The following is a 25,905-nucleotide window of genomic DNA, read 5'->3' on the forward strand; positions in this document are numbered from 1 at the left end:
AGTATAGATAAGATAAGATGTACAACCAGTAAAAACATGACAATGCAACCTTTAAACATTAATCTAATTAACAGCTAGGCACCTAGACAAGTCTTATTAGTATGGCTAGTAGTCCCAGGAATTCCCTAGCCTGCCTCCCTTGTCTATGTGCTGGAAAATATGTCCACAATGAGTTTTGATTAGCCAGGGTGTATCCACCAGGATGCCCAGAAACATACAGTGCCTACATACAGTTCTACAGCTATACAGATATATAAAGTACATTACACTACTCATTTCTAAATGTCCCACCCCAAATCCAGCTTGGATCTAGGTTACCAAGTGGCACATAATAAAAAAAAATGAAAATATTATTAAAAGTTAATAATATAAAATTGGTAGTAGCCAGGGTAAAATGGGAAAATGCTGCAGTATGCAGTTCTTGAGGACCACCTGGGGCAAGATAAGAAAAATGCCCAAGAAGAGTTCAATATCCCCTGAAGGTGAGTCTACACAATCTGTCCGTCAAAATGTTCCTGCAGACGCACCACTGTTCTGGGGACTTCCTGGCCACATAATCCTGGTAGATACTCCCGGACGAAAGGTTTCGGGACTTGGCTCCAGGGCCATCTTAATAGCATCAAGGGCCCCTAAGCAAAGCAATGCACTTGGTCTCCTAACAACTTGCTCTAATTTATGTATAAATTCATGACAGAATTAAACATACAGTATATTTATTAGTACTTTACAAAAAACTTTATTTTAGACACTAGGACAACATGCCATAAATCAAGGAATAATCAACACAAAGGACACAGTACGGGGGGGAAGGGGGGTGGTTGGGCACAATACTGGGATCAGGAGAGCACAGTACAGGGACAGTCAGGAGGGCACAGTACAGGTTCTGGGACACTGCCCTGGCGTTTCCGGGATAGCTTAGTAAACTGGGTGACTGTCCCAGTAAATCCAGGACATTTGGCAAGTATGATGTAATGCATTATCATGGGCCCCCATGCACCTGGGGCCCCTGGACAGTGCCCATGCATTAAGTCAGCCCTGCCTGGCTCTCCTCCAACCGGGAGAAGCAGACAAAATCCCCGGTCTCCTCCATGGACCATATTCAGTGGGTAGAAGGCTAGCCCATAGTCACCTCCAAAAGCCCCTGTCCCAGGTGGGCCTCTCACAGGAATACTTACATTGCCTTTGGAAATATAGTTGGAGTCTCTGACGATGTCTCTGGCTAGGCCAAAGTCACAGATCTTCACCAGTTTTCCCTCACAGATCAGGACATTCCTTGCAGCCAAATCACGATGAACACACTGCAGATTGATTTACAAGAGCAAATATTTATTATTCAATTTCTTATACCCTAATGCTGCACACTTGAAAAAGTCAAACGTGGCCATAGTGATCTGTTGGCTCTGCGGGTGGATTGAAATCATGTACTCAAGAATAATTTGCTTGTATACTGAATTTTCATTCATATGAACAGCCTTCCGCTTACAGGGATAGAATGAGGACAATACATACAACAGAAGCCAACAGGAGAACATGTTGATGGTGTCTTTCGAGCATTCAGGCTATAAAGCCAGTATTAGCAAGTAGGTGATTTGTACCGGATATTGGTTGAACTCTGTGAATGAATGGAGCTCCATGTTTTTGTATTACTGGCATGCAGAAAACACCCAAGTTTACAATTTATGTTTGGGTGTCTCTAGCCATAATTTGGGTGTGTGTAGGGGACTGGGAGAATGAAGCATAAGTTAGGCCGGTATGGTATAATCAATTCCTCGTAGATAGATGACATGCCGTGTTTTATTATTATTTTGGTCCAAGAACACTGGAAATTATATAAAGTATATGAATTTCTCTTCTGCTCCACAACATAGGGGTAAGGTGTTCTAGAGTCCACATAGAGAGGGCTGATAACATTGTTAGAGATTTTAGTGGAGCATTATCAGCTTACTACTGGAAGTGAAGACCTCACTGGATTTCTTGCAGGATCAACAGGTATGTTTTGCATTTATTGTACAGCACGGGTGAAAAACTGGTGACCATCCAGCTGTTGCAAAACTACAAGTCCCATCATGCCTCTGCCTTTGGAAGTCATGCTTGTAACTGTCAATCTTGCAATGCCTCATGGGACTTGTAGTTTGGCAACAGCTGGAGGGCCACCAGTTTGACACCCGTGCTTTACAATAAACGCAAAACATGCCTGTTGATCCTGCAAGAAATCAAGTGAGGTATTAACTTCCAGTAGTGAGCTGATAATGCTCGACTAAAATCTCTAACAATGTTATCGGCCCTCTCTCTGTGGGCTCTAGAACACCTCACCTCTATGTTGTGGAACAGAAGAGACAGAGAAGTATTGCCATAGAACAAGCATGTCACCAGTGAAGTCAGTGTGGAGTCCTGATATTCTTACTGGTCTTGGGTTAGTGGCTAACAGCATAAACCATTGGTTCTTCACCAGTCAGCTAGCATTTTTAGAAGACAACGTCAACAATGCCAGTCTATATGTTACATCAGTACAGGTTCTCTTTATGACTGTAATTTTATAGATAACGCCACTAAAGAAAATGGTAAGTAAAAAATAAATATGCAAATAAATGGCAATGGGCAGTCTGTCACTCAAACAGATGGACACAATACTACAAGTCAGTAAATGCACTAATGTGAAGTTTAAAGAGAATTGAAAAAACTTACATTCTTTGAGGCAAGAAATTCCATCCCATTAGCAACTTGGTAGCTAAATCCAATTAAATCAGTATAACTGAGGACTGGTGATTCATTTATTAAGGTGGAATAATTGGTCCTTTCATGAGCTTCATGAAAAAAGAAAAATATAATTAGTTTGTTATTCATATAAAAAAAAACTGATGTAAGGATCCAATTTAGATGGCACATGTATAAGACGAGAGAAGTGTGCGTCTCTCTGTAAAATATGGATTTCATAGTGTAATGCTTTAAGTGAGCCTGGTAATCATGTTAAACTTTTAGGGCTGATTTACATCTATGTGTTTTGGCAATGCACCCTATATACATTGACGCATTGCAGTGTCATTCATTTTGATTAGCACCCCAACACGTCAAGAAAACACACATGCATTGCAACACTCTACAATGCATGAAATTGCAGATCAGATTGCTTTGCGGCAAAAATTCTATGACATATCCAGGGCGGACTGACAACTCATGGGGCCCACAGGCAATAGGGGATCATGGGGCCCCTGTGTCCTAGCCCAAACTTAAAAAATCCTATAAAAAAAGGTCAGAGGGGCATCTCATAGGGCCCCCTACTGACCCCGGGCCCTTGGGCAGCGCCCGAGTTTCCAAATGATCAGTCTGCCCCTGGACATATCCGATTTTTGGGTTTGTGTTGGTGCATCTGAAGCCTATTAATTTCAATGGTCTGACTTAGTGCAGCGCATGTTACCACGTAACAAAAAGCACTCTGATACACATGCATTACCGCACTGCAAAAATGTGAATGGGCTCTAAAAGTCGTCAATAAGATCAAAAACCACAAGGGGACCTTAATTAGCCAAAAAAACTCTCCCTTGTGTTCCTTTTTTATAAATGAACTCCAAGCAAATATATATAAAATACGCATACTGTATTAGAGATGTTCTACCTGCCAAAAGAAGTATTTATTTCTAAGTCCTAAGATTTACAAAGCCCTGCTGTAAAGTGCAGTCCTGTCTGGTAGGGTAGGGGAATCCATTTTCACTGCTGAAGTTCAGTAAGGCTCCGTTCACACCTATGCAGTTTGATTTTGTCCATTTTGCAGTGCTTTTCGCAGTTCGTTTTTCTATATGCGTTTGTGACGCGTTTTTGTTGCATTTTTGATGCGTTTTGTTCAGCTTCTTTTTTTATAAGGTGAAATTTTTTTTGGCTGGGTAGAATAAAAATGAAAAACACGGCAAATACGTGCCAAAAACACACTACCATGCATTTCAGCAGATTCTCCATTAAACTCTATTGTAGCAAAAATGCTGCTTTTTGCTTTTAAAAAAATTCCCTGACCCTTTCCAAATAGCAGCAGCTCAAAAATGCATAGATGTGAATATGTTCCATAGGAATACCATGTTAAATGGATTGTAGTGCATTTCTGCAAAAAGCACTAAATCCACATAGGTGTGAATGGAGACATACACTTACAGGTCTTGTCCCTTCAGCAGCCTGTGACTGACAGTGAAAGGAGAACTAGCACACTGAAGAGCTCATATCTCTATCACTCTGCTCTAAAAGCAGGCTTCTTGCATTACAATACAACTGATAGGCTGCTTGTGCTGCTTCTTCCTCCCCAGTCTGTGCTCTGCTGTACTGAGACTGCAAGATGCTGATACTAAGGTAAATTCAAATATTTACACTACTTGCATCTAATAAATGCATTTAATAATGTACTGTATTAATAAATACGGAGCTGCTTTAATTTGTGTCTGAAATTTAGCTTTACACCTGTCCAGTGAGAGTACATCAGTGGCCACTAATGGGCGCTGTAGACGGGACGAAAATCGGCCGATTTTTATAATGTTGGTGGTAATGTCGGCCGATCGAACGACCGATTTTTCTGTTTTGTTTTTTAAAAACGTCCGGTTTTTGACCTATCTATGGCCTACATAAGGCTAATCTCATTGGATTTGAGGGATAGCAGTTAGTGCTAATTGATGAATTAGTCAATTGAACACTTTTTGACTGCACCAAAAATATATATTCATGTAGACAGGGCCAGATTTACCATTAGGTACAGTAGGCTTCTGCCTATAAAAGGCAAGGGAAAAGAAGTACTAATAAAAAAAATAATTTTTATGTAATTTAAATGATCACACATTATCATAGTACTTGACAGCAAACAAAACAAAAAAATGTTTTGTGTAAACGAGGTCACCCTAGTAGAGGGCTGTTACCTGGGGTAACATGAATATACTTAGACAAATCAAAATGTTTGCAGTTCACTGATTTACGAATTGATTTGTGGATGCCTTATGCCAGGGTTCAGTTGCCTGACTGCATTCTTTTTGTCTGACTTATGCCGGCCATACATGGGTCGAAATTCGACCGTTTTTCGTCCGAAAATTGGACCTAAGAATAATCAGCCAATTTTTGCTCTGTTAGTGGGTCAATGGCATTTTAGTGGTTCCTCCCCTTTTCAGTGAGTGGGCACTTTGGAAAAAACGACTGATTTTTGACTCAATGATGGTCAAATCATACTATCATTTTTCCGAAAAGAATATGCGCATGAGCAGTGACCTGGAAGGAACAGAAGTTTCACCTGTTATATGGGGTGAACTTTATGACTTGGTCGGCCAATTTTTTAAATCATTGATGGCATCATCAGATTACTGAGCGAACTACGTTTTTGATTTTCAGATGAAAAATCGTTCGGAATTCGACCCATGTATGGCCTGTATTAGAGAAGTGGTCTCCAAGCTGCAGCCCGTGGGTCCAATGTGGCCCTTTGCTTGCTTTCATCCAGCCCTTGGGGCACTATTTCATCCACTAACACCAAAGAAGGGATACAATTCCTACCAGTGACTCCGATGATGGGGCACAGTTCATCTCAATGATACCAACAATGGGGCCCAATGACACTAATGTTGGGGCACAATTCCTCCCAATAACACCATCGATGGGGCACAGTTCCTTTCACAGTCCCATTGCGATCCAGCAATGTGAATGTCCCGGGTCTCTGCTTCCTCATTGGCTAAGACAGCAATGGGGGATTGTTTACTCCCACTGATGCCATGACATTTTCCACTCCCGATGGCCATGGTCCGGCCCTGCTAAAGACTGAAGGGCAGTAAACTGGCCCTTTGATTATAAAGTTTGGAGACCCCTGACTTAGAAGAATAGATCAAAACTCTAGTAATGGATGGCTCTGCCAACTGCTCATTCAACATTCAGCCAATCAAAAGCAGGCACTGTACAATGTCCAGCTGTCAGAATACAATAGCCTGACAGGAGAGATTTTCCCATCTAGGCCATTTTTGTGGAATCTGAATTTTTTTTGGCCTGCAGACTGAACAAAAAAAATGTATTAATGTATGGCTAGCTTTAGCAAGTCAAACCCTTATTAAATGGGTACAGGTAATAGCAGGCAGGGGTTGTGTTTTAAACAAAAATGGATGACAGATTTACTTTAAAAATGTTTGTCTTTTTTTTAACCTAGAACTTAATTATCAATCTTGGATGGACTGACCCTTTAAAGATAAACTCCAGGAAAATGCATAGATAAAATACATATGTGGGAGCTGTTTTACCTGCTGAAGGATTTGTATTTCTGTCCATACAGGCATGAGATTCACACAGCTGTACTGTCTGTTTGGCCTACATTTTCCACTGCAGTAAAGTAATATTTATACATACAGTATTTTCTGGCCCCTGGTTTGTGACTGGGCAGTGAAAAAAGATGTAACAAACTGGTGAGCTCATCTTTTTGTCACTCTGCTCTCTCCTCCTATCAGCATGTTCATTGTCAATACATGAACACTGTGACTTGCTCCTTCTCCTTCCCCAGTCTGAACTCTGCTGTACAAGGATTGGCAAGAGGCTGCTACCAGGTAAAATTCAGGCACTTACACTGCTTACATTTAGGGCCATTTCACACAACAAAAATGTATTCCGGATGCATTCCGGATACGTTTTTGCTTACAGTTCACACCAACAGCTCCGGTGCAGTTTTGATGCAGTTTGCTATGTTCCAGTGTGGTTCCGTGCAGAAAAAATGCAGCATGTTCTACTTTTTTTTTCCTGCATCGGAAACTGACTGCACTAGTGTGAACCAGGGCCATTTGAATACATGGAAACCACTGTGCATCCATTTTTGATGCAGAAAAAAGCACACTGAACTGCATCTAGTGTGATCTAGTGCTGTATTAGGGTCAGTTCACACTACAAGAATGCACTCTGGATACATTTTTGCTTACAGTTCACACCGCACGCAGTTCCGGCGCAGTTTTGATGCAGTTTGCCATGTTCCAATATGGTTCTCTGCAGAAAAAATGCAGCATGTTCTACTTTTTTTCTCTGCATCGGAAACTGACTGGAACTGACTGCACTGGTGTGAACTAGAGCCATTGGAATACATGGAAAACACTGCATGCATTTTTGATGCAGAAAAAAATGCACTGAACTGCGTCTAGTGTGAACCAGCCCTCAAGGAATACATAGCTGCATTAGTTTGTGTCTTTTATATTTTCTTAGAGTTTTTCTTCAAAATGTCCTTCTTCTGGTTTATTGCAATGCATAAACAATTCTTGGAAAAAAAAAACTTCCTGAAATATGGTCTGTTTTGACTAAGAAATATAGAGCTCATAGTATATGTAAACTTGTGGGTTTTAAACGTGCGGTTTTATTTGAAGAAGCTCAATTTCCACTGACCGGAAGTGGAGTAACTCTCCAGCTCATATGTGGTTCCATAACCAGATGGCTCAATCTCTGCATATTTAATGTCTTCTTTGAGGTCCAGCATAGGTACATAGTAGATATCATCTTTGCTCATGTCCATGTAACCTCCATCACTGTCTACCGGGATTGAAAAGTGGCTGGAAAGTATAATGATAAAGCATGAAAATATATATATATGAAATGTTAATGTAAAAAGCAGAGACTTACATTTCATTAAATAAAAAGGTTAACTGTATATGATAAACAGTGCATAAGCGCACTAGCAGGTCTGTTTTTCAATATTTTTACCAAAGTTTCACACAATTTTCACCTAAGATTGACACACTATTCACATAAGCTTCAATTAGAAAGATATATCAACTCTGTAAAAGTTGCTGGAATCTTAGGTAAAACATTTACAAACAGACCCATAAATGTCACTCAGTTTGAGTTTTCTTCTACTTTAAATGCAAACCAATAGGCTGACCCTACTGCACTTAAGGAATGGGTCACTTCTGCTGTGTGTGGAACAGAGGTCCAGAAAATTGCAGGCAAAGAATGTCACCAGTGTTGCCTATGATCCTTCATCTGATTTTTTTCCCCATTAAATTTTAAATAGAATATGTAGTTATAACAAAATTATCAACATGAATGAATATGTAGTTATAAAAAATGATCAACATGAATGAATATGTAGTTATAAAAAAATGATCAACATCAGGACTAACAATACTTTTTGTTAGGTAAATATGTCAGGTCTGGTATGGATTTTGATAAGAACCATCACACAAAAATAAAAAAAATGGCATGGGGTCCCCCCCCAAAATTCATACCAGAACATTATCTGGGGGGGGGGCATGCGAGCACCCCCCTTCCCTCCTGAACCATACCAGGCCACATGCCCTCAACATGGGAGGGGTGCTTCCCCACAACCCTGGTTGGTGGTTGTGGGGGTCTGAGGGTGGAGAGCTTATCAGAATCTGAAAGTCCCCTTTACCAAGTGGTCCCTCAGATCCAAGCCCCCCCACAAGAATTAGTATGGGGAACATGGTACCCCTACTCTTTCACCCAAAAAAACACAGGAGGCAGTTTTTGACAAGTCCTTTACTAAAAAAACAAAAATAAAAAATGTTGAACCCCCCCCCCCAAAAAAAGGCTCAGCTTCCAATGAAGGCTCCCACCGCCTGACAGCTCTGCCGCTTGAGACTTCTTAAGTAACTAAGGGGATGGGTCCCCCAGTGTACCAAAGGAAAACTCATACAAATGAGCGCAAAGAGGCCACTCCAGGTGGAAGCATGTGAACGGTTGATCATGAGCTCACCACTGCTCCCTTGTTAATCATTTACATGATGAAGAGAACTGAAAACTTTCCACAGCACCTATTCTTTTCAGTTCTCCCCCAGTGTACCATATACCCCATACTCGTTCACATGGGGGGGGGGGGGGCTGCGATCTTGTTAAAGGGGGCTTCCAGATTCCAATAAGTCCCCCACCAAATCCTCGCAACCACCGGCAAGGGTTGTGGGGAAGAGGCCCTTGTCCCCATCAACATGGGTGCTCTGAAGGGGGAGGGGACAGATTCCGTCTGGATATATCTGTTGCTCCCCTGCTGATCAGAGCAGAGTGGATGAATGACAGGTCTGTGTTTGCTCCATTGATGCAGTGCGGACACAGACAAAGCCTGCTCTGTTTTATGGACCAGCGCCAATTTAGTTTACACTCGCCGGTCCATAGAAGTGAATGGACCATCCAGGGGCAGACTGCCCATTTGGAAACTCGGGCACCGCCTGAGGGCCCGGGGTCAGTAGGGGGCCCCATGAGATGCCCCTGGTACCTTTTTCATAGGCTTTTTTGAGTTTGGGCAAGGACACAGAGGCCCCATGATCCCCTATTGCCCAGGGGCCCCATGAGTTGTCAGTCCGCCCCTGGGACCATCCGATCAGGCCCACCTGAAAAACTGACAGATGGACCTGATTGGACCATTCATGTGACAGGGGCTTTAGTATATTGCAAATTAAATATAAAACATCTAAACTCATATCTGTGTCCACTAGTATGAATGATGAAAGTATAGATTACCTTGACATCCTCTCTCCCGTGGAAGTGTTACTGTAGACTTCATTCTCTTTCCTACTTTTGTCAGCATAGTACTGCAGGAAGGTGTGTTTGTTTCTGTGTAAATAATCCACCAGGTCTCCAAATCTGCAGTATTCTGTCACTATGTAGATAGGTCCTGGTAATGCAAGAAATGATACATCTTTAGTTTGATATAACATATATGGCAAAGGAATCATCGTGCATACAGTGAAGGAAATAAGTATTTGATCCCCTGCTGATTTTGAATGTTTGCCCACTCACAAAGAAATGATCAGTCTAAAAATCGAATGGTAGATGTATTGTAACACTGAGAGACAGAATAGCAACAAAAAATTCAAAAGAAATGCATGTCTAACAAATGATGCACTGATTTGCATGTTCATGAGGGAAGTAAGTATTTGATCCCTTTCACAAAACATGACTTAGTACTTGGTGGCAAATCCCGTGTTGGCAATCACGGAGGTCAGACGTTTCCTGTAGTTGGCCACCAGGTTTGCACACATCTCAGGAGGGATTTTGACCCACTCCTCTTGGCAGATTCTCTCCAAGTCATTAAGGTTTGGTGGCTGACGTTTGGCAACTCGAACTTTCAGCTCCCTCCACAGATTTTCAATCGGATTATGGTCTGGAGACTGGTTAGGCCACTCAAGGACCTTAATGTGCTTCTTCTTGAGCCACTCCATTGTTGCTTTGGCCGTGTGTTTTGGGTCATTATCATGCTGGAGCACCCATCCATGACTCATTTTCAATGCCCTGGCTAAGGGAAAAAGGTTCTTACCCAAGATTTGAAGGTACAGTGCCCGTTCATTGTCCCTTTGATACGGTGCAGTTGTCCTGTCCCCTTAGCACAGCGGTTCTCAACCTGGGGTTCGCGACCCCTTTGGGGGTCGAACGACACTTTCCCAGGGGTCGCCTAAGACCATCGGAAAACACATATTTCCGATGGCCTTTGGAACCGAGACACCGCTCCTCTGTCCGTCTCCAGGTGTGGGCGGGATGACATGCAGTCCCTGTCATCCGGACACACCCCCGGGATCAATCCTCGTCGGTGATTGGCCGCCGGAACTGTAGCTCAGGAGAGGCACACAGGCGGCCAATCACCGGCGAGGAGGTGGAGCTTGGAAAGGAGGAGCCGAGCGGCACCGCGAAGATCGAGCGAGTGAAGAGGAGGAGAGCGGCCGGAGAAGGAAGACATCTGACCGGTAAGTGTCTGTACCATGGGAGAGGGAGGGAGCGAGCGAGCCCAGGCTGGAGCAGGGGTCAGCAAGGTAAGTATCATTGGTGTCAGTGGGAGGAATAGTGCCCAATCATTGGTGTCACTAATACCAATGATGGGGCACTATTCCTCCCCCCACTGACACCAACCATGGGACACTATTCCTCCCCCTTTGACACCAACGATGGGGCACTATTCCTCCCCCCACTGACACCAACCATGGGACACTATTCCTCCCCCTTTGACACCAACGATGGGGCACTATTCCTCCCACTGATACCAACGATGGGGCACTATTCCTCCCACTGACACCAATGTTGGGGCACTATTGCTCCCCCTGATACCAACGATGGGGCAGTATTCCTCCCACTGACACCAACGATGGGGCACTATTCCTCCCACTGACACCAACGATGGGGCACTATTCCTCCCACTGACACCAACGATGGGGCACTATTCCTCCCACTGACACCAACGATGGGGTACTATTCCTCCCACTGACACCAACGATGGGTCACTATACTTCCCACTGATACCAACGATGGGGCACTATTCCTCCCACTGACACCAATGTTGGGGCACTATTGCTCCCCCTGATACCAATGATGGGGCACTATTCCTCCCACTGACACCAATGATGGGGGCACTATTCCTCCCACTGATACCAATGATGGGGGCACTATTCCTCCCACTGACACCAATGATGGGGCACTATTCCTCCCACTGATACCAATGATGGGGCACTATTCCTCCCACTGACACCAGTGTTGGGGCACTATTCCTCCCACTGATACCAGTGATGGGACACTTTTCCTCCCACTGACATCAGTGATAGGACACTATTCCTCCCACTGACACCAGTGATGGGGCACTATTCCTCCCACTGACACCAATGATGGGGCACTATTCCCCCCACTGACACCAATGATGGGGCACTATTCCCCCCACTGACACCAATGATGGGGCACTATTCCTCCCCCCACTGACACCAACGATGGGGCACTATTCCTCCCACTGACACCAATGATGGGGCACTATTCCTCCCACTGATACCAACGATGGGGCACTATTCCTCCCACTGACACCAACGATGGGGCACTATTCCTCCCACTGACACCAACGATGGGGCACTATTCCTCCCACTGATACCAACGATGGGGCACTATTCCTCCCACTGACACCAATGATGGGGCACTATACTTCCCACTGACACCAACGATGGGGCACTATTCCTCCCACTGACACCAATGTTGGGGCACTATTGCTCCCCCTGATACCAATGATGGGGCACTATTGCTCCCCCTGATACCAATGATGGGGCACTATTCCTCCCACTGACACCAATGATGGGGGCACTATTCCTCCCACTGATACCAATGATGGGGCACTATTCCTCCCACTGACACAAATGTTGGGGCACTATTGCTCCCCCTGATACCAATGATGGGGCACTATTGCTCCCCCTGATACCAATGATGGGGCACTATTCCTCCCACTGACACCAATGATGGGGCACTATTCCTCCCACTGACACCAATGATGGGGCACTATTCCTCCCACTGACACCAATGATGGGGCACTATTCCTCCCACTGACACCAGTGTTGGGGCACTATTCCTCCCACTGACACCAGTGATGGGACACTTTTCCTCCCACTGACACCAGTGATGGGGCACTATTCCTCCCACTGACACCAATGATGGGGCACTATTCCCCCCACTGACACCAATGATGGGGCACTATTCCCCCCACTGACACCAATGATGGGGCACTATTCCCCCCACTGACACCTATGATGGGGCACTATTCCTCCCACTGACACCAATGATGGGGCACTATTCCTCCCACTGACACCTATGATGGGGCACTATTGCTCCCACTGACACCAATGATGGGGCACTATTCCTCCCACTGACACCAATGATGGGGCACTATTCCTCCCACTGACACCAATGATGGGGCATTATTCCTCCCACTGACACCAATGATGGGGCACTATTCCCCCCACTGACACCTATGATGGGGCACTATTCCTCCCACTGACACCAATGATGGGGCACTATTCCTACCACTGACACCAATGATGGGGCACTATTCCTTCCACTGATACCAATGATGGGGCACTATTCCTCCCATTGACATCAGTGATGGGACACTATTCCTCCCACTGACACCAATGACGTGGCACTATTCCTCCCACTGATACCAATGATGGGGCACTATTCCTCCCATTGACATCAGTGATGGGACACTATTCCTCCCACTGACACCAATGACATGGCACTACTCCTCCCACTGCAAAATTACAGTTATGAAGTAGCAACGAAAATAATGACACCAATGTTGGGGCACTATTGCTCCCCTGATACCAACGATGGGGCACTATTCCTCCCACTGACACCAACGATGGGGCACTATTCCTCCCACTGACACCAACGATGGGGCACTATTCCTCCCACTGACACCAACGATGGGGAACTATTCCTCCCACTGACACCAACGATGGGGCACTATACTTCCCACTGATACCAACGATGGGGCACTATTCCTCCCACTGACACCAATGTTGGGGCACTATTGCTCCCCCTGATACCAATGATGGGGCACTATTCCTCCCACTGACACCAATGATGGGGGCACTATTCCTCCCACTGATACCAATGATGGGGGCACTATTCCTCCCACTGACACCAATGATGGGGCACTATTCCTCCCACTGATACCAATGATGGGGCACTATTCCTCCCACTGACACCAGTGTTGGGGCACTATTCTCCCCACTGACACCAATGATGGGGCACTATTCCCCCCACTGACACCAATGATGGGGCACTTTTACCCCCACTGACACCAATGATGGGGCACTATTCCTCCCCCCACTGACACCAACGATGGGGCACTATTCCTCCCACTGACACCAACGATGGGGCACTATTCCTCCCACTGATACCAACGATGGGGCACTATTCCTCCCACTGACACCAATGATGGGGCACTATACTTCCCACTGACACCAACGATGGGGCACTATTCCTCCCACTGACACCAATGTTGGGACACTATTGCTCCCCCTGATACCAATGATGGGGCACTATTGCTCCCCCTGATACCAATGATGGGGCACTATTCCTCCCACTGACACCAATGATGGGGGCACTATTCCTCCCACTGATACCAATGATGGGGCACTATTCCTCCCACTGACACCAATGATGGGGCACTATTCCTCCCACTGATACCAATGATGGGGCACTATTCCTCCCACTGACACCAGTGTTGGGGCACTATTCCTCCCACTGACACCAGTGATGGGACACTTTTCCTCCCACTGACACCAGTGATGGGGCACTATTCCTCCCACTGACACCAATGATGGGGCACTATTCCCCCCACTGACACCAATGATGGGGCACTATTCCCCCCACTGACACCAATGATGGGGCACTATTCCCCCCACTGACACCTATGATGGGGCACTATTCCTCCCACTGACACCAATGATGGGGCACTATTCCTCCCACTGACACCTATGATGGGGCACTATTCCTCCCACTGACACCAATGATGGGGCACTATTCCTCCCACTGACACCAATGATGGGGCACTATTCCTCCCACTGACACCAATGATGGGGCACTATTCCTCCCACTGACACCAATGATGGGGCACTATTCCCCCCCACTGACACCTATGATGGGGCACTATTCCTCCCACTGACACCAATGATGGGGCACTATTCCTACCACTGACACCAATGATGGGGCACTATTCCTACCACTGATACCAATGATGGGGCACTATTCCTCCCATTGACATCAGTGATGGGACACTATTCCTCCCACTGACACCAATGACGTGGCACTATTCCTCCCACTGATACCAATGATGGGGCACTATTCCTCCCATTGACATCAGTGATGGGACACTATTCCTCCCACTGACACCAATGACATGGCACTACTCCTCCCACTGCAAAATTACAGTTATGAAGTAGCAACGAAAATAATTTTATGGTTGGGGGTCACCACAACATGAGGAACTGTATTAAGGGGTCGCGGCATTAGAAAGGATGAGAACCACTGCCTTAGCAGAATGTTTCCACCACCATGTTTGACAGTTGGCATGGTGTTCTTGGGGTCATAGGCAGCATTTCTCCTCATCCAAACATGGCGAGTTGAGTTGATGTCAAAGAGCTCGATTTTGGTCTCATCTGACCACAAAACTTTCAACCAGTCCTCCTCTGCATCATTCAGATGTTCAGTGGCAAACTTCAGACGGGCCTGGACATGTGCTTTCTTGAGCAGAGGGACCATGCGGGCACTGCAAGATTTCAATCCTTGTCGGCGTAGTGTGTTACCAATTGTTTTCTTGGTGACTGTGGTCCCAGCTGCCTGGAGATCATTGACAAGATCCTCACTAGAGATGAGCGAATTATTCAAAAATTCGATTCGGCTGATTCGCCGAATTTGCGGAAGAAATTCGATTCGATGCGAATTTATTCGCTGCGAATTTAACTTATTAAAAGGGTTTCTAGGCTTCAGAGAGCCTTTATATTAGTGCAGAACACTGTACCTTTAATTTAAATGCCCTTGGAGTCTGCTGGGGAAGAGAAATAATACTGTCAGTCAGTATGACATGCAGATGAGTGCCGTCGATCTTAGAATCACCGCACACTTCACTCATTTGGGCAGTCACGGGGCATGACGAAGAAGAAGAAGAAGAATGAAAAGAAGAATGAAAAGAAGAATGAAAAGAAGAATGAAAAGAAGAAGAATGAAAAGAAGAAGAAGAAGAATGAAAAGAAGAATGAGAAGAATGAAAAGAAGAATGAGAAGAATGAAAAGAAGAAGAAGAAGAATGAAAAGAAGAAGAAGAAGAAGAATGAAAAGAAGAAGAATGAAAAGAAGAATGAAAAGAAGAATGAAAAGAAGAATGAAAAGAAGAAGAAGAAGAATGAAAAGAAGAAGAAGAAGAATGAAAAGAAGAATGAGAAGAAGAATGAAAAGAAGAAGAAGAAGAATGAAAAGAAGAATGAAAAGAAGAAGAAGAAGAAGAATGAAAAGAAGAATGAGAAGAATGAAAAGAAGAATGAGAAGAATGAAAAGAAGAAGAATGAAAAGAAGAAGAAGAAGAAGAAGAATGAAAAGAAGAAGAAGAAGAATGAAAAGAAGAAGAAGAATGAAAAGAAGAATGAGAAGAAGAATGAAAAGAAGAATGAAAAGAAGAATGAGAAGAATGAAAAGAAGAATGAAAAGAAGAATGAAAAGAAGAAGAATGAAAAGAAGAAGAAGAAGAATGAAAAGAAGAATGAGAAGAATGAAAAGAAGAAGAAGAAGAATGAAAAGAAGAAGAAGAAGAAGAAGAATGAAAAGAAGAAGAAGAAGAATGAAAATAAGAATGAAAAGAAGAATGAAAAGAAGAAGAAGAATGAAAAGAAGAAGAAGAAGAATGAAAAGAAGAATGAGAAGAAGAATGAAAAGAAGAAGAAGAAGAATGAAAAGAAGAATGAAAAGAAGAAGAAGAAGAATGAAAAGAAGAAGAAGAAGAATGAAAAGAAGAAGAAGAATGAAAAGAAGAATGAAAAGAAGAATGAGAAGAATGAAAAGAAGAATGAAAAGAAGAAGAAGAAGAATGAAAAGAAGAAGAAGAATGAAAAGAAGAATGAAAAGAAGAAGAAGAGGAATGAAAAGAAGAAGAAGAATGAAAAGAAGAATGAAAAGAAGAAGAAGAAGAATGAAAAGAAGAATGAAAAGAAGAAGAAGAAGAATGAAAAGAAGAATGAAAAGAAGAAGGAAAAGAAGAATTAAAAGAAGAAGAAGAAGAATGAAAAGAAGAAGAAGAAGAATGAAAAGAAGAAGAAGAAGAATGAAAAGAAGAAGAAGCATGAAAAGAAGAAGAAGAACGAAAAGAAGAAGAATTCCAGTACAGCAAAAAGTGTATCTGCAGAGAGCTCCGCTATTTCTGACAGTTCTCTGACAGTTCCTTCACATTTACAGCGGTTGAAACATTGTATCTATTTGTTTCCGAATAAAAACATCTGTATCCTAAATGGAAACAAATAGATACAATGTTTCAACCGCTGTAAATGTGAAGGAACTGTCAGAGAACTGTCAGAAATAGCGGAGCTCTCTGCAGGGACACTTTTTGCCGGCTGTAGAAGGGATGAAAATCGGCCGATCGGGAAAAATTCGATTCGCGCATCCGAAGTTTGCTAATATTCGGATTCGGTGCGAATTGAATTTTTCCTAATATTCGAAACGAATTCCTCTTCGCCAAGTTCGATTCGCTCATCTCTAATCCTCACGTGTAGTTCTGGGACGATTCTTCACTGTTCTCATGATCATTGATACTCCACGAGGTGATATCTTGCATGGTGCACAACACCTAGGGAGACCGACAGTTGTTTTGTGTTTCTTCCATTTGGAAATGATTGCACCGTTGTCACCTTCTCACCAAACTGCTTGTTGATAGTTTTGCAGCCCAGTCCAGCCTCGTGTAGGACTACAATCTTGTACCGAACATCCTTGGCCATCTTTGGTCTTTGCCATGGTGGAGAGGTTGGAATCTGATTGTTTGATTGTTCCTGTGGACAGGTGTCTTTTATACAGGTAACAAAATGAGATTAGCAGCACTCCCTTTAAGAGACTGCTTCTAATCTCAGCTTGTTAGCTGTATGAAAGACACCTGGTAGCCAGAAATCCTGCTGAATGATAGGGGATCAAATACTTATTTTCCTCATTAAGATGCAAATCAGTGCATAATTTGTTAGACGTGCATTTATTTTGAATTTTGTGTTGCTATTCTGTCTCTCAGTGTTACCTTACACCTACCATTCAATGTTTAGACTGATCATTTCTTTGTGAGTGGGCAAACATTCAAAATCAGCAGGGGATCAAATACATATTTCCTTCACTGTATCTAGTCCCCATTACCCTTTGTTTTACCAATCTTGCCTCAATAACAACATGGACTTTGTAACTTAGATTCAAATTGCCATTTCAGCCTTTAATAAAAAGATATCCATTTACAAACCTTTCTTGCCTGTAGCTAGCAATTGAAGTTTACTTACTCAAACAACTCATCCCTACACAGTTACTACATTTTGTGGCACTTCTATTTACATTGTAAGCTCTCGCAAACAAAGTCCCACCCAGCGCTCTTGACTTGACATATATTGTAACTGGATTGTCTCTCTTTATTTTGTAAATGTCTGTGAAAACTCTTGGTGCTACTTAAATCCTGCATAATAATATTAAGGTTAGTTAGGATGTGTGCGCCCATGTGTTTTGTTTAGGCATGTGACTTATTTTTTATTGTGTTTTTCTTATTTTTGCATGCTTTCACACATTAACTTTTTTTAATAATATATAATTCATTCATTTTTCCTACACCTACAATGTTATAACTGAAACTATTAAAAAGTGCAACTTAACCGCTTGCCGCCCTGCCACTGTGTATATACGTGTGCAGGGCGGCAGTGGAGCGCAAAACCACGTTTAAAAACGGGTTCCGCGCTCCCGACACTTTCGCCGGCAGGGGGCGCGCGCGCGCGCTCCCGCCGACCCGCGGGTGATCCGATTCGATCCAGGAGGGATCAATCATTAGATTTCAGCCAGTGATTTCTGGCTGAAATCGGATGATCGGTCCCTGTCCTATCCTGTCCTGTGTTGATATTTACACAGGGCAGGATATGATGTCATTCTTCTCTGCCTGGACACATTCCGTTCCAGACAGAGAAGAAGAGACATTTAAACGTGAGTAAAACAGCACACTGACAGTTAGAACACAGTCTAGGACACATTTAACCCCCTGATTGCCCCCCCCAGTTAACCCTTCACTGCCCTGTCACCAGTGTCACTGATCAGTGAAGCGATTTTTATTGATCACTGTATCAGTGTCGCTGGCGACTTCCAATAGTGCTAGCGCCCCTCCCAGATAGCGCCAGTTTGCCCCCCAGTACACCAATAAAGCCATTTAACCCCTTAATTTCCCCCCCCCACACCCACCTGTCACCAGTGTCACTGATCAGTGAAGCGATTTTTACTGATCACTGTATCAGTGTCGCTGGCGACTTCCGATAGTGTTAGCGCCCCTCCCATATAGCGCCAGATTGCCCACTAATACACCAGTAGTCCCGTCTAACCCCTTGATCGCCCCCCCCCCCCTGAGTTGACCCCTTCACTGCCCTCTCACCAGTGTCACTGATCAGTGAACCAATTTTTACTGATCACTGTATCAGTGTCGCTGGCGACTTCCGTTAGTGTTAGCACCCCTCCCAGATAGCGCCAGATTGCCCGCTAATACACCAGTAGTCCCGTCTAACCCCTTGATCGCCCCCCCCCCCTCCCTGAGTTGACCCCTTCACTGCCCTGTCACCAGTGTCACTGATCAGTGAACCAATTTTTACTGATCACTGTATCAGTGTCGCTGGCGACTTCCAATAGTGTTAGCGCCCCTCCCAGATAGCGCCAGTTTACCCGCCAGTACATCAGTAATCCCATTTAACCCCTTGATCGCCCCCCCCCCCAGTTAACCCCTTCACTGCCCTGTCACCAGTGTCATTGATTACAGTGAACAGATTTTTACTGATCACTGTATTGGTACTGGTGACTTGGTACTGGTGACTTCCGATAGTTTTAGCGCCCCTCCCAGATAGCACCAGTTTGCCCGCTAGTACACAAATAATCACATTTGACCCCTTGATTGCCAGGAACACGCTTACTTGCACGCTAAACCATCATTGCTAGTATAGTGTCTGATTGGATCAATATCTTTGATCAGATCAGCGCTATACCAGCATTCACATTACTTTAGTATCCCCAAAAACGCAGTGTTAGCGGGATCAGCCCCAACACCTGCCAGCACCTGCGTTTAGCCCCTACGCCCCCCCCTTCTCCCCCGGCAAGTGCAGTGTCAGTAGATAACTGTCACTTGATACATATTACACACAAAACCGCAGTGTTCACAGAATCAGGCCTGATATCTGTTAGCACTTGTCGGTAAATTTTTTGTAGCGGTTCAAGCAGTCCCTGACAGCCAGGCGCTCTTTTTCCCGTGAGTCGCACTAGGTACCTGTAAATTTAGTGGCCAAAATGTCTAAGCAAAGGTACACTAGTGAAGAGGCCTATAGGATTCTGAGCATGTCAAGTGAGAGCGAAGGGGAAGACTCACTGGCAGAACCAGGCTCAGAATACGAACCTATAGACAGCAGCGGCACCATGACAGGTAGCTCAGACGACGAGGAAGTGGTCCCTGCTAAGGTCAGGCGTACCCGATCCCATTCACAGGTTGCTGAGGTGGTACAAATGCATGATGACTCTCATATGCAGCAGAGTGCCAGTACTAGTGCCGCAGTATCTTTTGGTGAACTGGCGAGCACCAGCGGCCTAGTACGTCCTGGTCGTAGGCATACCAGCACTGCAGTATCACTTGGTGACGTGGCGAGTCCCATAAGTGCAGTACAAGCTGGTGCGGTGGCGAGCACAAGTAGTGTCCCGCGGCCACCAAGAATTCGCAGACAGGCCCGTAGAGCCCCTAGTGTCCTTCCGGATGTGCTTGCAAATCCCGATTGGCAGCCCACAAATTCTGCAGCACCCGTACTTCCCCCATTCACTGCCCAACCCGGAATTCAGGTGGAAACAGCAAATTTAAATACTCCTCTTAATTTTTTTGAGCTGTTTTTCACAGAAGATCTTTATGCATTGATTGTGGATCAAAGCAATTTATATGCACGCCAATTTATCGCCGCCAACCCAAATTCAAACCTTGCCAGACCATTCGCATGGAAACCCATTACGGTTTCCGAATTTAAAGTTTTTTTGGGCCTAACCCTCAACATGGGCATTAATGATAAAAATCAATTGCGGTTGTATTGGTCCACCGACCCTCTTGTTCACATGCCCGTGTTCTCTGCTGCCATGGCCAGGCATAGATATGAGAGTATAATGCGTTTTATGCACTTCTACGACAACTCACTCAGTCGTCCTCGGGGTGACCCTGAATTTGACCGGCTCCACAAAATTCGGCCCCTCGTAAATCACTTTAACCAAAAATTTGCAGATGTGTATACTCCCCAGAAAAACATCTGCATCGATGAGTCCCTCATTCAATATTCTGGCCGCCTTGTAATCAAACAATATCTCCCCAGCAAGCGTGCCAGATATGGGATCAAGATGTATAAGACCTGTGAGAGGGCAACAGGCTATACATGTAAGTTTCGGATTTACGAGGGAAAAGATAGTTACTTGGAGCCCCCCGGATGCCCAGACTACATGGGGAGCAGTGGCAAGATAGTTTGGGACTTGGCGTCATCCTATTTCCATATGGGGTACCACTTATACGTGGACAATTTTTATTCAAGCGTGCCACTATTTAGACATTTGTTCAATTTGGGAATTTGCACATGTGGCACTGTGCGATCTAATCGCCGAGGCTTCCCCCAACTGCTTGTAAATACCCGTCTTAAAAAGGGGGAAAAAGCCTGCTTGAGAAATGAAGAATTGCTCGCAGTGAAGTGGAAGGACAAACGGGATGTTTACCTCCTGTCTTCCATTCACGCAGATACGACTGTCCAAATTACCACGGCAGCTGGTGTTGTTGAGAAGCCCCTCTGTGTCCACGATTATAACCTTAACATGGGAGGGGTGGACTTCAATGACCAGATGATGCAGCCGTATTTAGTTTCCCGAAAATCCAAACGCTGGTACATAAAAGTGTCAGTTTATTTATTTCAATTGGCTCTATATAATGCTTTTGTTCTCTATAAAGCAACTGGACATAGTGGATCATGCCTAAATTTCCAGTTAGAGAACATCAGGGCCCTTTTGTATCCAGAAGGTGCTGCGCCCCAAATCCCTCTCCCAGATGCAGTTAGCCGTCTGCATGAGAGACATTTTCTCGATACCATTCCTGGTACCCCAACCCAAAGAAGACCCCAAAAAAGATGTCGTGTCTGCAGCAAACGTGGAATTAGGCGTGACAGCCGCTATTGTTGTCCCTCCTGTCCTGGCCAACCTGGCCTCTGCATCAAGCCCTGCTTCTGCCTCTACCATACACTAGTTGACTATTAGTATAGGGTACAGCACGGCACAGATCAGGGCACATTTACACAGGGTCTCAAAAGATGTTAGGTAGTCAGGAAACTGGCTATCGCATTTGGAGAGACCCTACCAGCTGTTTAAATGTTTGAAGTTTGGAAAAAAAGTTAAAAAAATAAAAAAAATAAATAAAAGTACAAATACCCCCCAAAAAAATAAAAAAATATAAAAACCAAAAATAGTTATAGTTTTTTTTGTTGTTGTCATTTTTGTGATTGTTCGACTTTCACTGGTTTATTGTTGTTTTATTGTTAACCATTTCTGTTTGCAGGAATGCTTTCAGCTGCAGCGTTGACCTGTTTATTCTGACAGCAACAGGAACTTGCTCTCAGAATAGACATAAGTCAGCGTGGGCAGCGCTGTTGGATGAGATTTTTCATCCGCAGTTATAAAAAACAGAATATATGCCAAAGCATGGGGGCCTGGGGTGGCCAGTGGGTGGATGGCCCCTATGCTTCGGCATATATATTTTATATTTGTTGGCACATTTCATGTGTGCCCACCATTAGAAGTGGGTGGATTGAGGGAGGTTTCTAATGGTGGGCATACCACCACACACTTTTCCTTATAAAGTTGTTTTATTGAGTTTATGTTTTATTGTTAACCATTGTTGATTTCTTTGCAGGAACGTCAAACTGCAGCACTGACCTGTTTATTATGACAGCAACAGGGTCTTGCTTTCAGAATAGACATAAGTAGGTGTGTGCAGTGCTGTCGGATGAGATTTTTCATCCGCAGTTAAAAAAAAGAGAATGTATGCCAAAGCATGGGGGCCTGGGGTGGCCAGTGGGTGGATGGCCCCCATGCTTCGGCATATATATTTTATATTTGTTGGCACATTTCATATGTGCCCACCATTAGAAGTGGGTGGATTGAGGGAGGTTTCTAATGGTGGGCATACCACACATTTTTTCTGGCAGAGATTTCTTCTCTTTTTTTTCATTCAGCCCACAGGCTACATAAAGAAAAAAAGAACATAGCATATACACCCAACAAGGACCAGTGACGTATTGGTACATCACTGGACTTTGAATGGTTATACCAGGGTGATGCCTGCAGCTGCAGGCATCATCCTGGTTTTATTTTTTTCAGCCGGCAATGGGCTTTCATGTAAAAGCATTCCTAGTGGTTAATTAGCTGCAGAATTGCCTTTACAAGCAGCGGGAGAAAATGGCCCCCCTCCCCCTCCCTGAGATAGCATTAAAAGTGATTAAAAAATAAATAAATTAAAGGGACAGTGTAAAAATAATTAAATAAATCAGAAAAAAAGAAAAAAAAAAAAAAAAAAAAGGACCCTCGCCCATCCGCGCACGCGCACACCTGCGGTCGTGAGCGTTGACCCTTTCCCAGTATGGAAACAGCGATTGCACCATGCATGTGAGGTATCGCCACGAACGTCAGAACAAGGGCAGTAATTATAGCTCTAGACCTCCTCTGTAAATCTAAAATGGTAGCTTGTAAAGGCTTTTAAAGCGTTGCCTATAGATATTAAAAATGTATGCAGTTTGTCGCCATTGCACAGGGCATGCGTAATTTTAAAGCATGTCATGTTTGGTATCTATTTACTCAGCATAGCATCATCTTTTATATCATACCAAATAATTGGCCAATATATTGTCATTTTGTGCATTAAAATTAAAAAAGTGTATATTTTTCAAAAAAATTGCGTTTGAAAAATCGCTGTGTAAGTAATATGTGAGATAAAAAATTGCACCACCCACCATTTTATTTACTAGGGTGTCTGCTCTAAGAAAATATATAATGTTTGGGGGTTCACTTTAATTTCCTAGCAAAAATACAGATTTTTTTAATGTGAACAAAAAGTGTCAGAAAAGGCTTGGTCTTCAGGTGGTTAGAAGAGTGAGTGATGTGTGGCATAAACCTCTAATGCTGGGCATAAAATGCCCCCACCCCTCAAAATGACCCCTTTTTGGAAAGTAGACACCCCAAACTATTTGCTGAGAGGCATGTTGAATCAATAGAAGAATTTATTTTTTTACCACAAGTTTTTGGAAAATGAAGAAAGAAAATAAAAATATATTTTTTCTTTTCTTTTTTATATTTCAAAACCTTGTGAGAAAAAATTAGATCTGCAAAATACTTACCATGCCTCTTTTTAAATTCCTTGGAGTGTCTACTTTCCAAAAAGGGGTCATTTGGGGGGGTTTGGTGCTATCCTGGCATGTCAGGGCCTCCAAAACTGTGATAGGTAGTGGGGAAGTGAAATGAAGAAGTTACGCACTTTCAGGCTTTCAAAGTGCTCATTGGATTTCAGGCTCCTGTATGTGGCTAGGCTCCCAAAAAGTGTCACACGTGTGGTATCCTCATACTCGGTAGAAGTAGCAGAATGTATTTTGGGGTATAATTCCACATATACCCATGGCTTGTGCAAGAAATAAATCATTTAAATGACAATTTTGTGTAAAAAAAAAAACAAAAAAAAGTTTTTGTCATTTTCCAGAAACTTGTGGAAAAAAAATAAATCTTCCATGGACACAATATGTCTCTCAGCAGATAGCTTAGGGTGTCTGCTTTCCAAAAAGGGGTCATTTGGGGGTGTTTGTTCTATCCTGGTATTTTAGCACCTCAAGAGATGCGATGGGCGGTCAGAAAGTAAAAGCTGTGTAAATTTCAAATTATCTATACCATAGTTTGTAGACGCTATAACGTTCACACAAAGCAATCAATATACACTTATTGGGATTTTTTTTACCAAAAACATGTAGCAGAATACATTTTGGCTTAAATTTATGACTAACTTTGAGTTTACGATATATTTTTTATAGCTGAAAGTAGAAAAAAAATTTTTTTTTCAAGATTTTCGTGTTTTTTTGTTTATAGCGCCAAAAATAAAAAGTGCACAGGTGATCAAATACCACCAAAAGAAAGCTCTATTTGTGTGAAAAAAAGGACGTAAATTTCGATTGGGTACAGCATTGCATGACCGCGCAATTATCATTTGAATTAGTGCAGCGCTGTATAGCAAAAAAAGGCATAAATTACAGTATCTATACCATAGTTTGTAGACGCTATAACGTTCACACAAAGCAATCAATATACACTTATTGGGATTTTTTTTACCAAAAACATGTAGCAGAATACATTTTGGCTGAAATTTATGACTAACTTTGAGTTTACGATATATTTTTTATAGCTGAAAGTAGAAAAAATTGTTTTTTTTTCAAGATTTTCGTGTTTTTTTGTTTATAGCGCCAAAAATAAAAAGCGCACAGGTGATCAAATACCACCAAAAGAAAGCTCTATTTGTGTGAAAAAAAGGACGTAAATTTCGATTGGGTACAGCATTGCATGACCGCGCAATTATCATTTGAATTAGTGCAGCGCTGTATAGCAAAAAAAGGCATAAATTACAGTATCTATACCATAGTTTGTAGACGCTATAATGTTCACACAAAGCAATCAATATACACTTATTGGGATTTTTTTTACCAAAAACATGTAGCAGAATACATTTTGGCTGAAATTTATGACTAACTTTGAGTTTACGATATATTTTTTATAGCTGAAAGTAGAAAAAATTGTTTTTTTTTCAAGATTTTCGTGTTTTTTTGTTTATAGCGCCGAAAATAAAAAGCGCACAGGTGATCAAATACCACCAAAAGAAAGCTCTATTTGTGTGAAAAAAAGGACGTACATTTTGTTTGGGTACAGCATTGCATGACCGCGCAATTATCATTTGAATTAGTGCAGCGCTGTATAGCAAAAAAAGGCATAAATTACAGTATCTATACCATAGTTTGTAGACGCTATAACGTTCACACAAAGCAATCAATATACACTTATTGGGATTTTTTTTACCAAAAACATGTAGCAGAATACATTTTGGCTTAAATTTATGACTAACTTTGAGTTTACGATATATTTTTTATAGCTGAAAGTAGAAAAAATTGTTTTTTTTCAAAATTTTCGTGTTTTTTTTGTTTATAGCGCAGAAAATAAAAAGCGCACAGGTGATCAAATACCACCAAAAGAAAGCTCCATTTGTGTGAAGAAAAGGACGTAAATTTTGTTTGGGTACAGCATTGCATGACCGCGCAATTATCATTTGAATTAGTGCAGCGCCAAACAGCAAAAAAAGGCCTGGTCATTAAGGGGGGTAAATCCTCT

General features: G+C 43.2%; 1 protein-coding gene across 1 annotated transcript in view; it reads right to left on the reverse strand.

The window, feature by feature from the left end:
• PDGFRB (platelet derived growth factor receptor beta) overlaps positions 1–25,905 on the reverse strand; it is a 221,729-nt gene that overhangs the window by 20,954 nt on the left and 174,870 nt on the right. Inside the window, exons 16-19 of the mRNA XM_089682130.1 lie at positions 9,448–9,601; positions 7,363–7,526; positions 2,686–2,804; positions 1,176–1,298 (exon numbers count right to left, since the gene is read on the reverse strand). Of these exons, the coding sequence (XP_089538256.1) occupies positions 1,176–1,298; positions 2,686–2,804; positions 7,363–7,526; positions 9,448–9,601 (560 nt within the window). The remainder of the gene's footprint in view (positions 1–1,175; positions 1,299–2,685; positions 2,805–7,362; positions 7,527–9,447; positions 9,602–25,905) is intronic.

This window comes from Staurois parvus, unplaced genomic scaffold (genome assembly GCF_062004578.1).
Source record: "Staurois parvus isolate SC_StPar_1 unplaced genomic scaffold, SC_StPar_1.0 ptg000286l, whole genome shotgun sequence".
Classification (NCBI taxonomy): Eukaryota; Metazoa; Chordata; class Amphibia; order Anura; family Ranidae; genus Staurois; species Staurois parvus.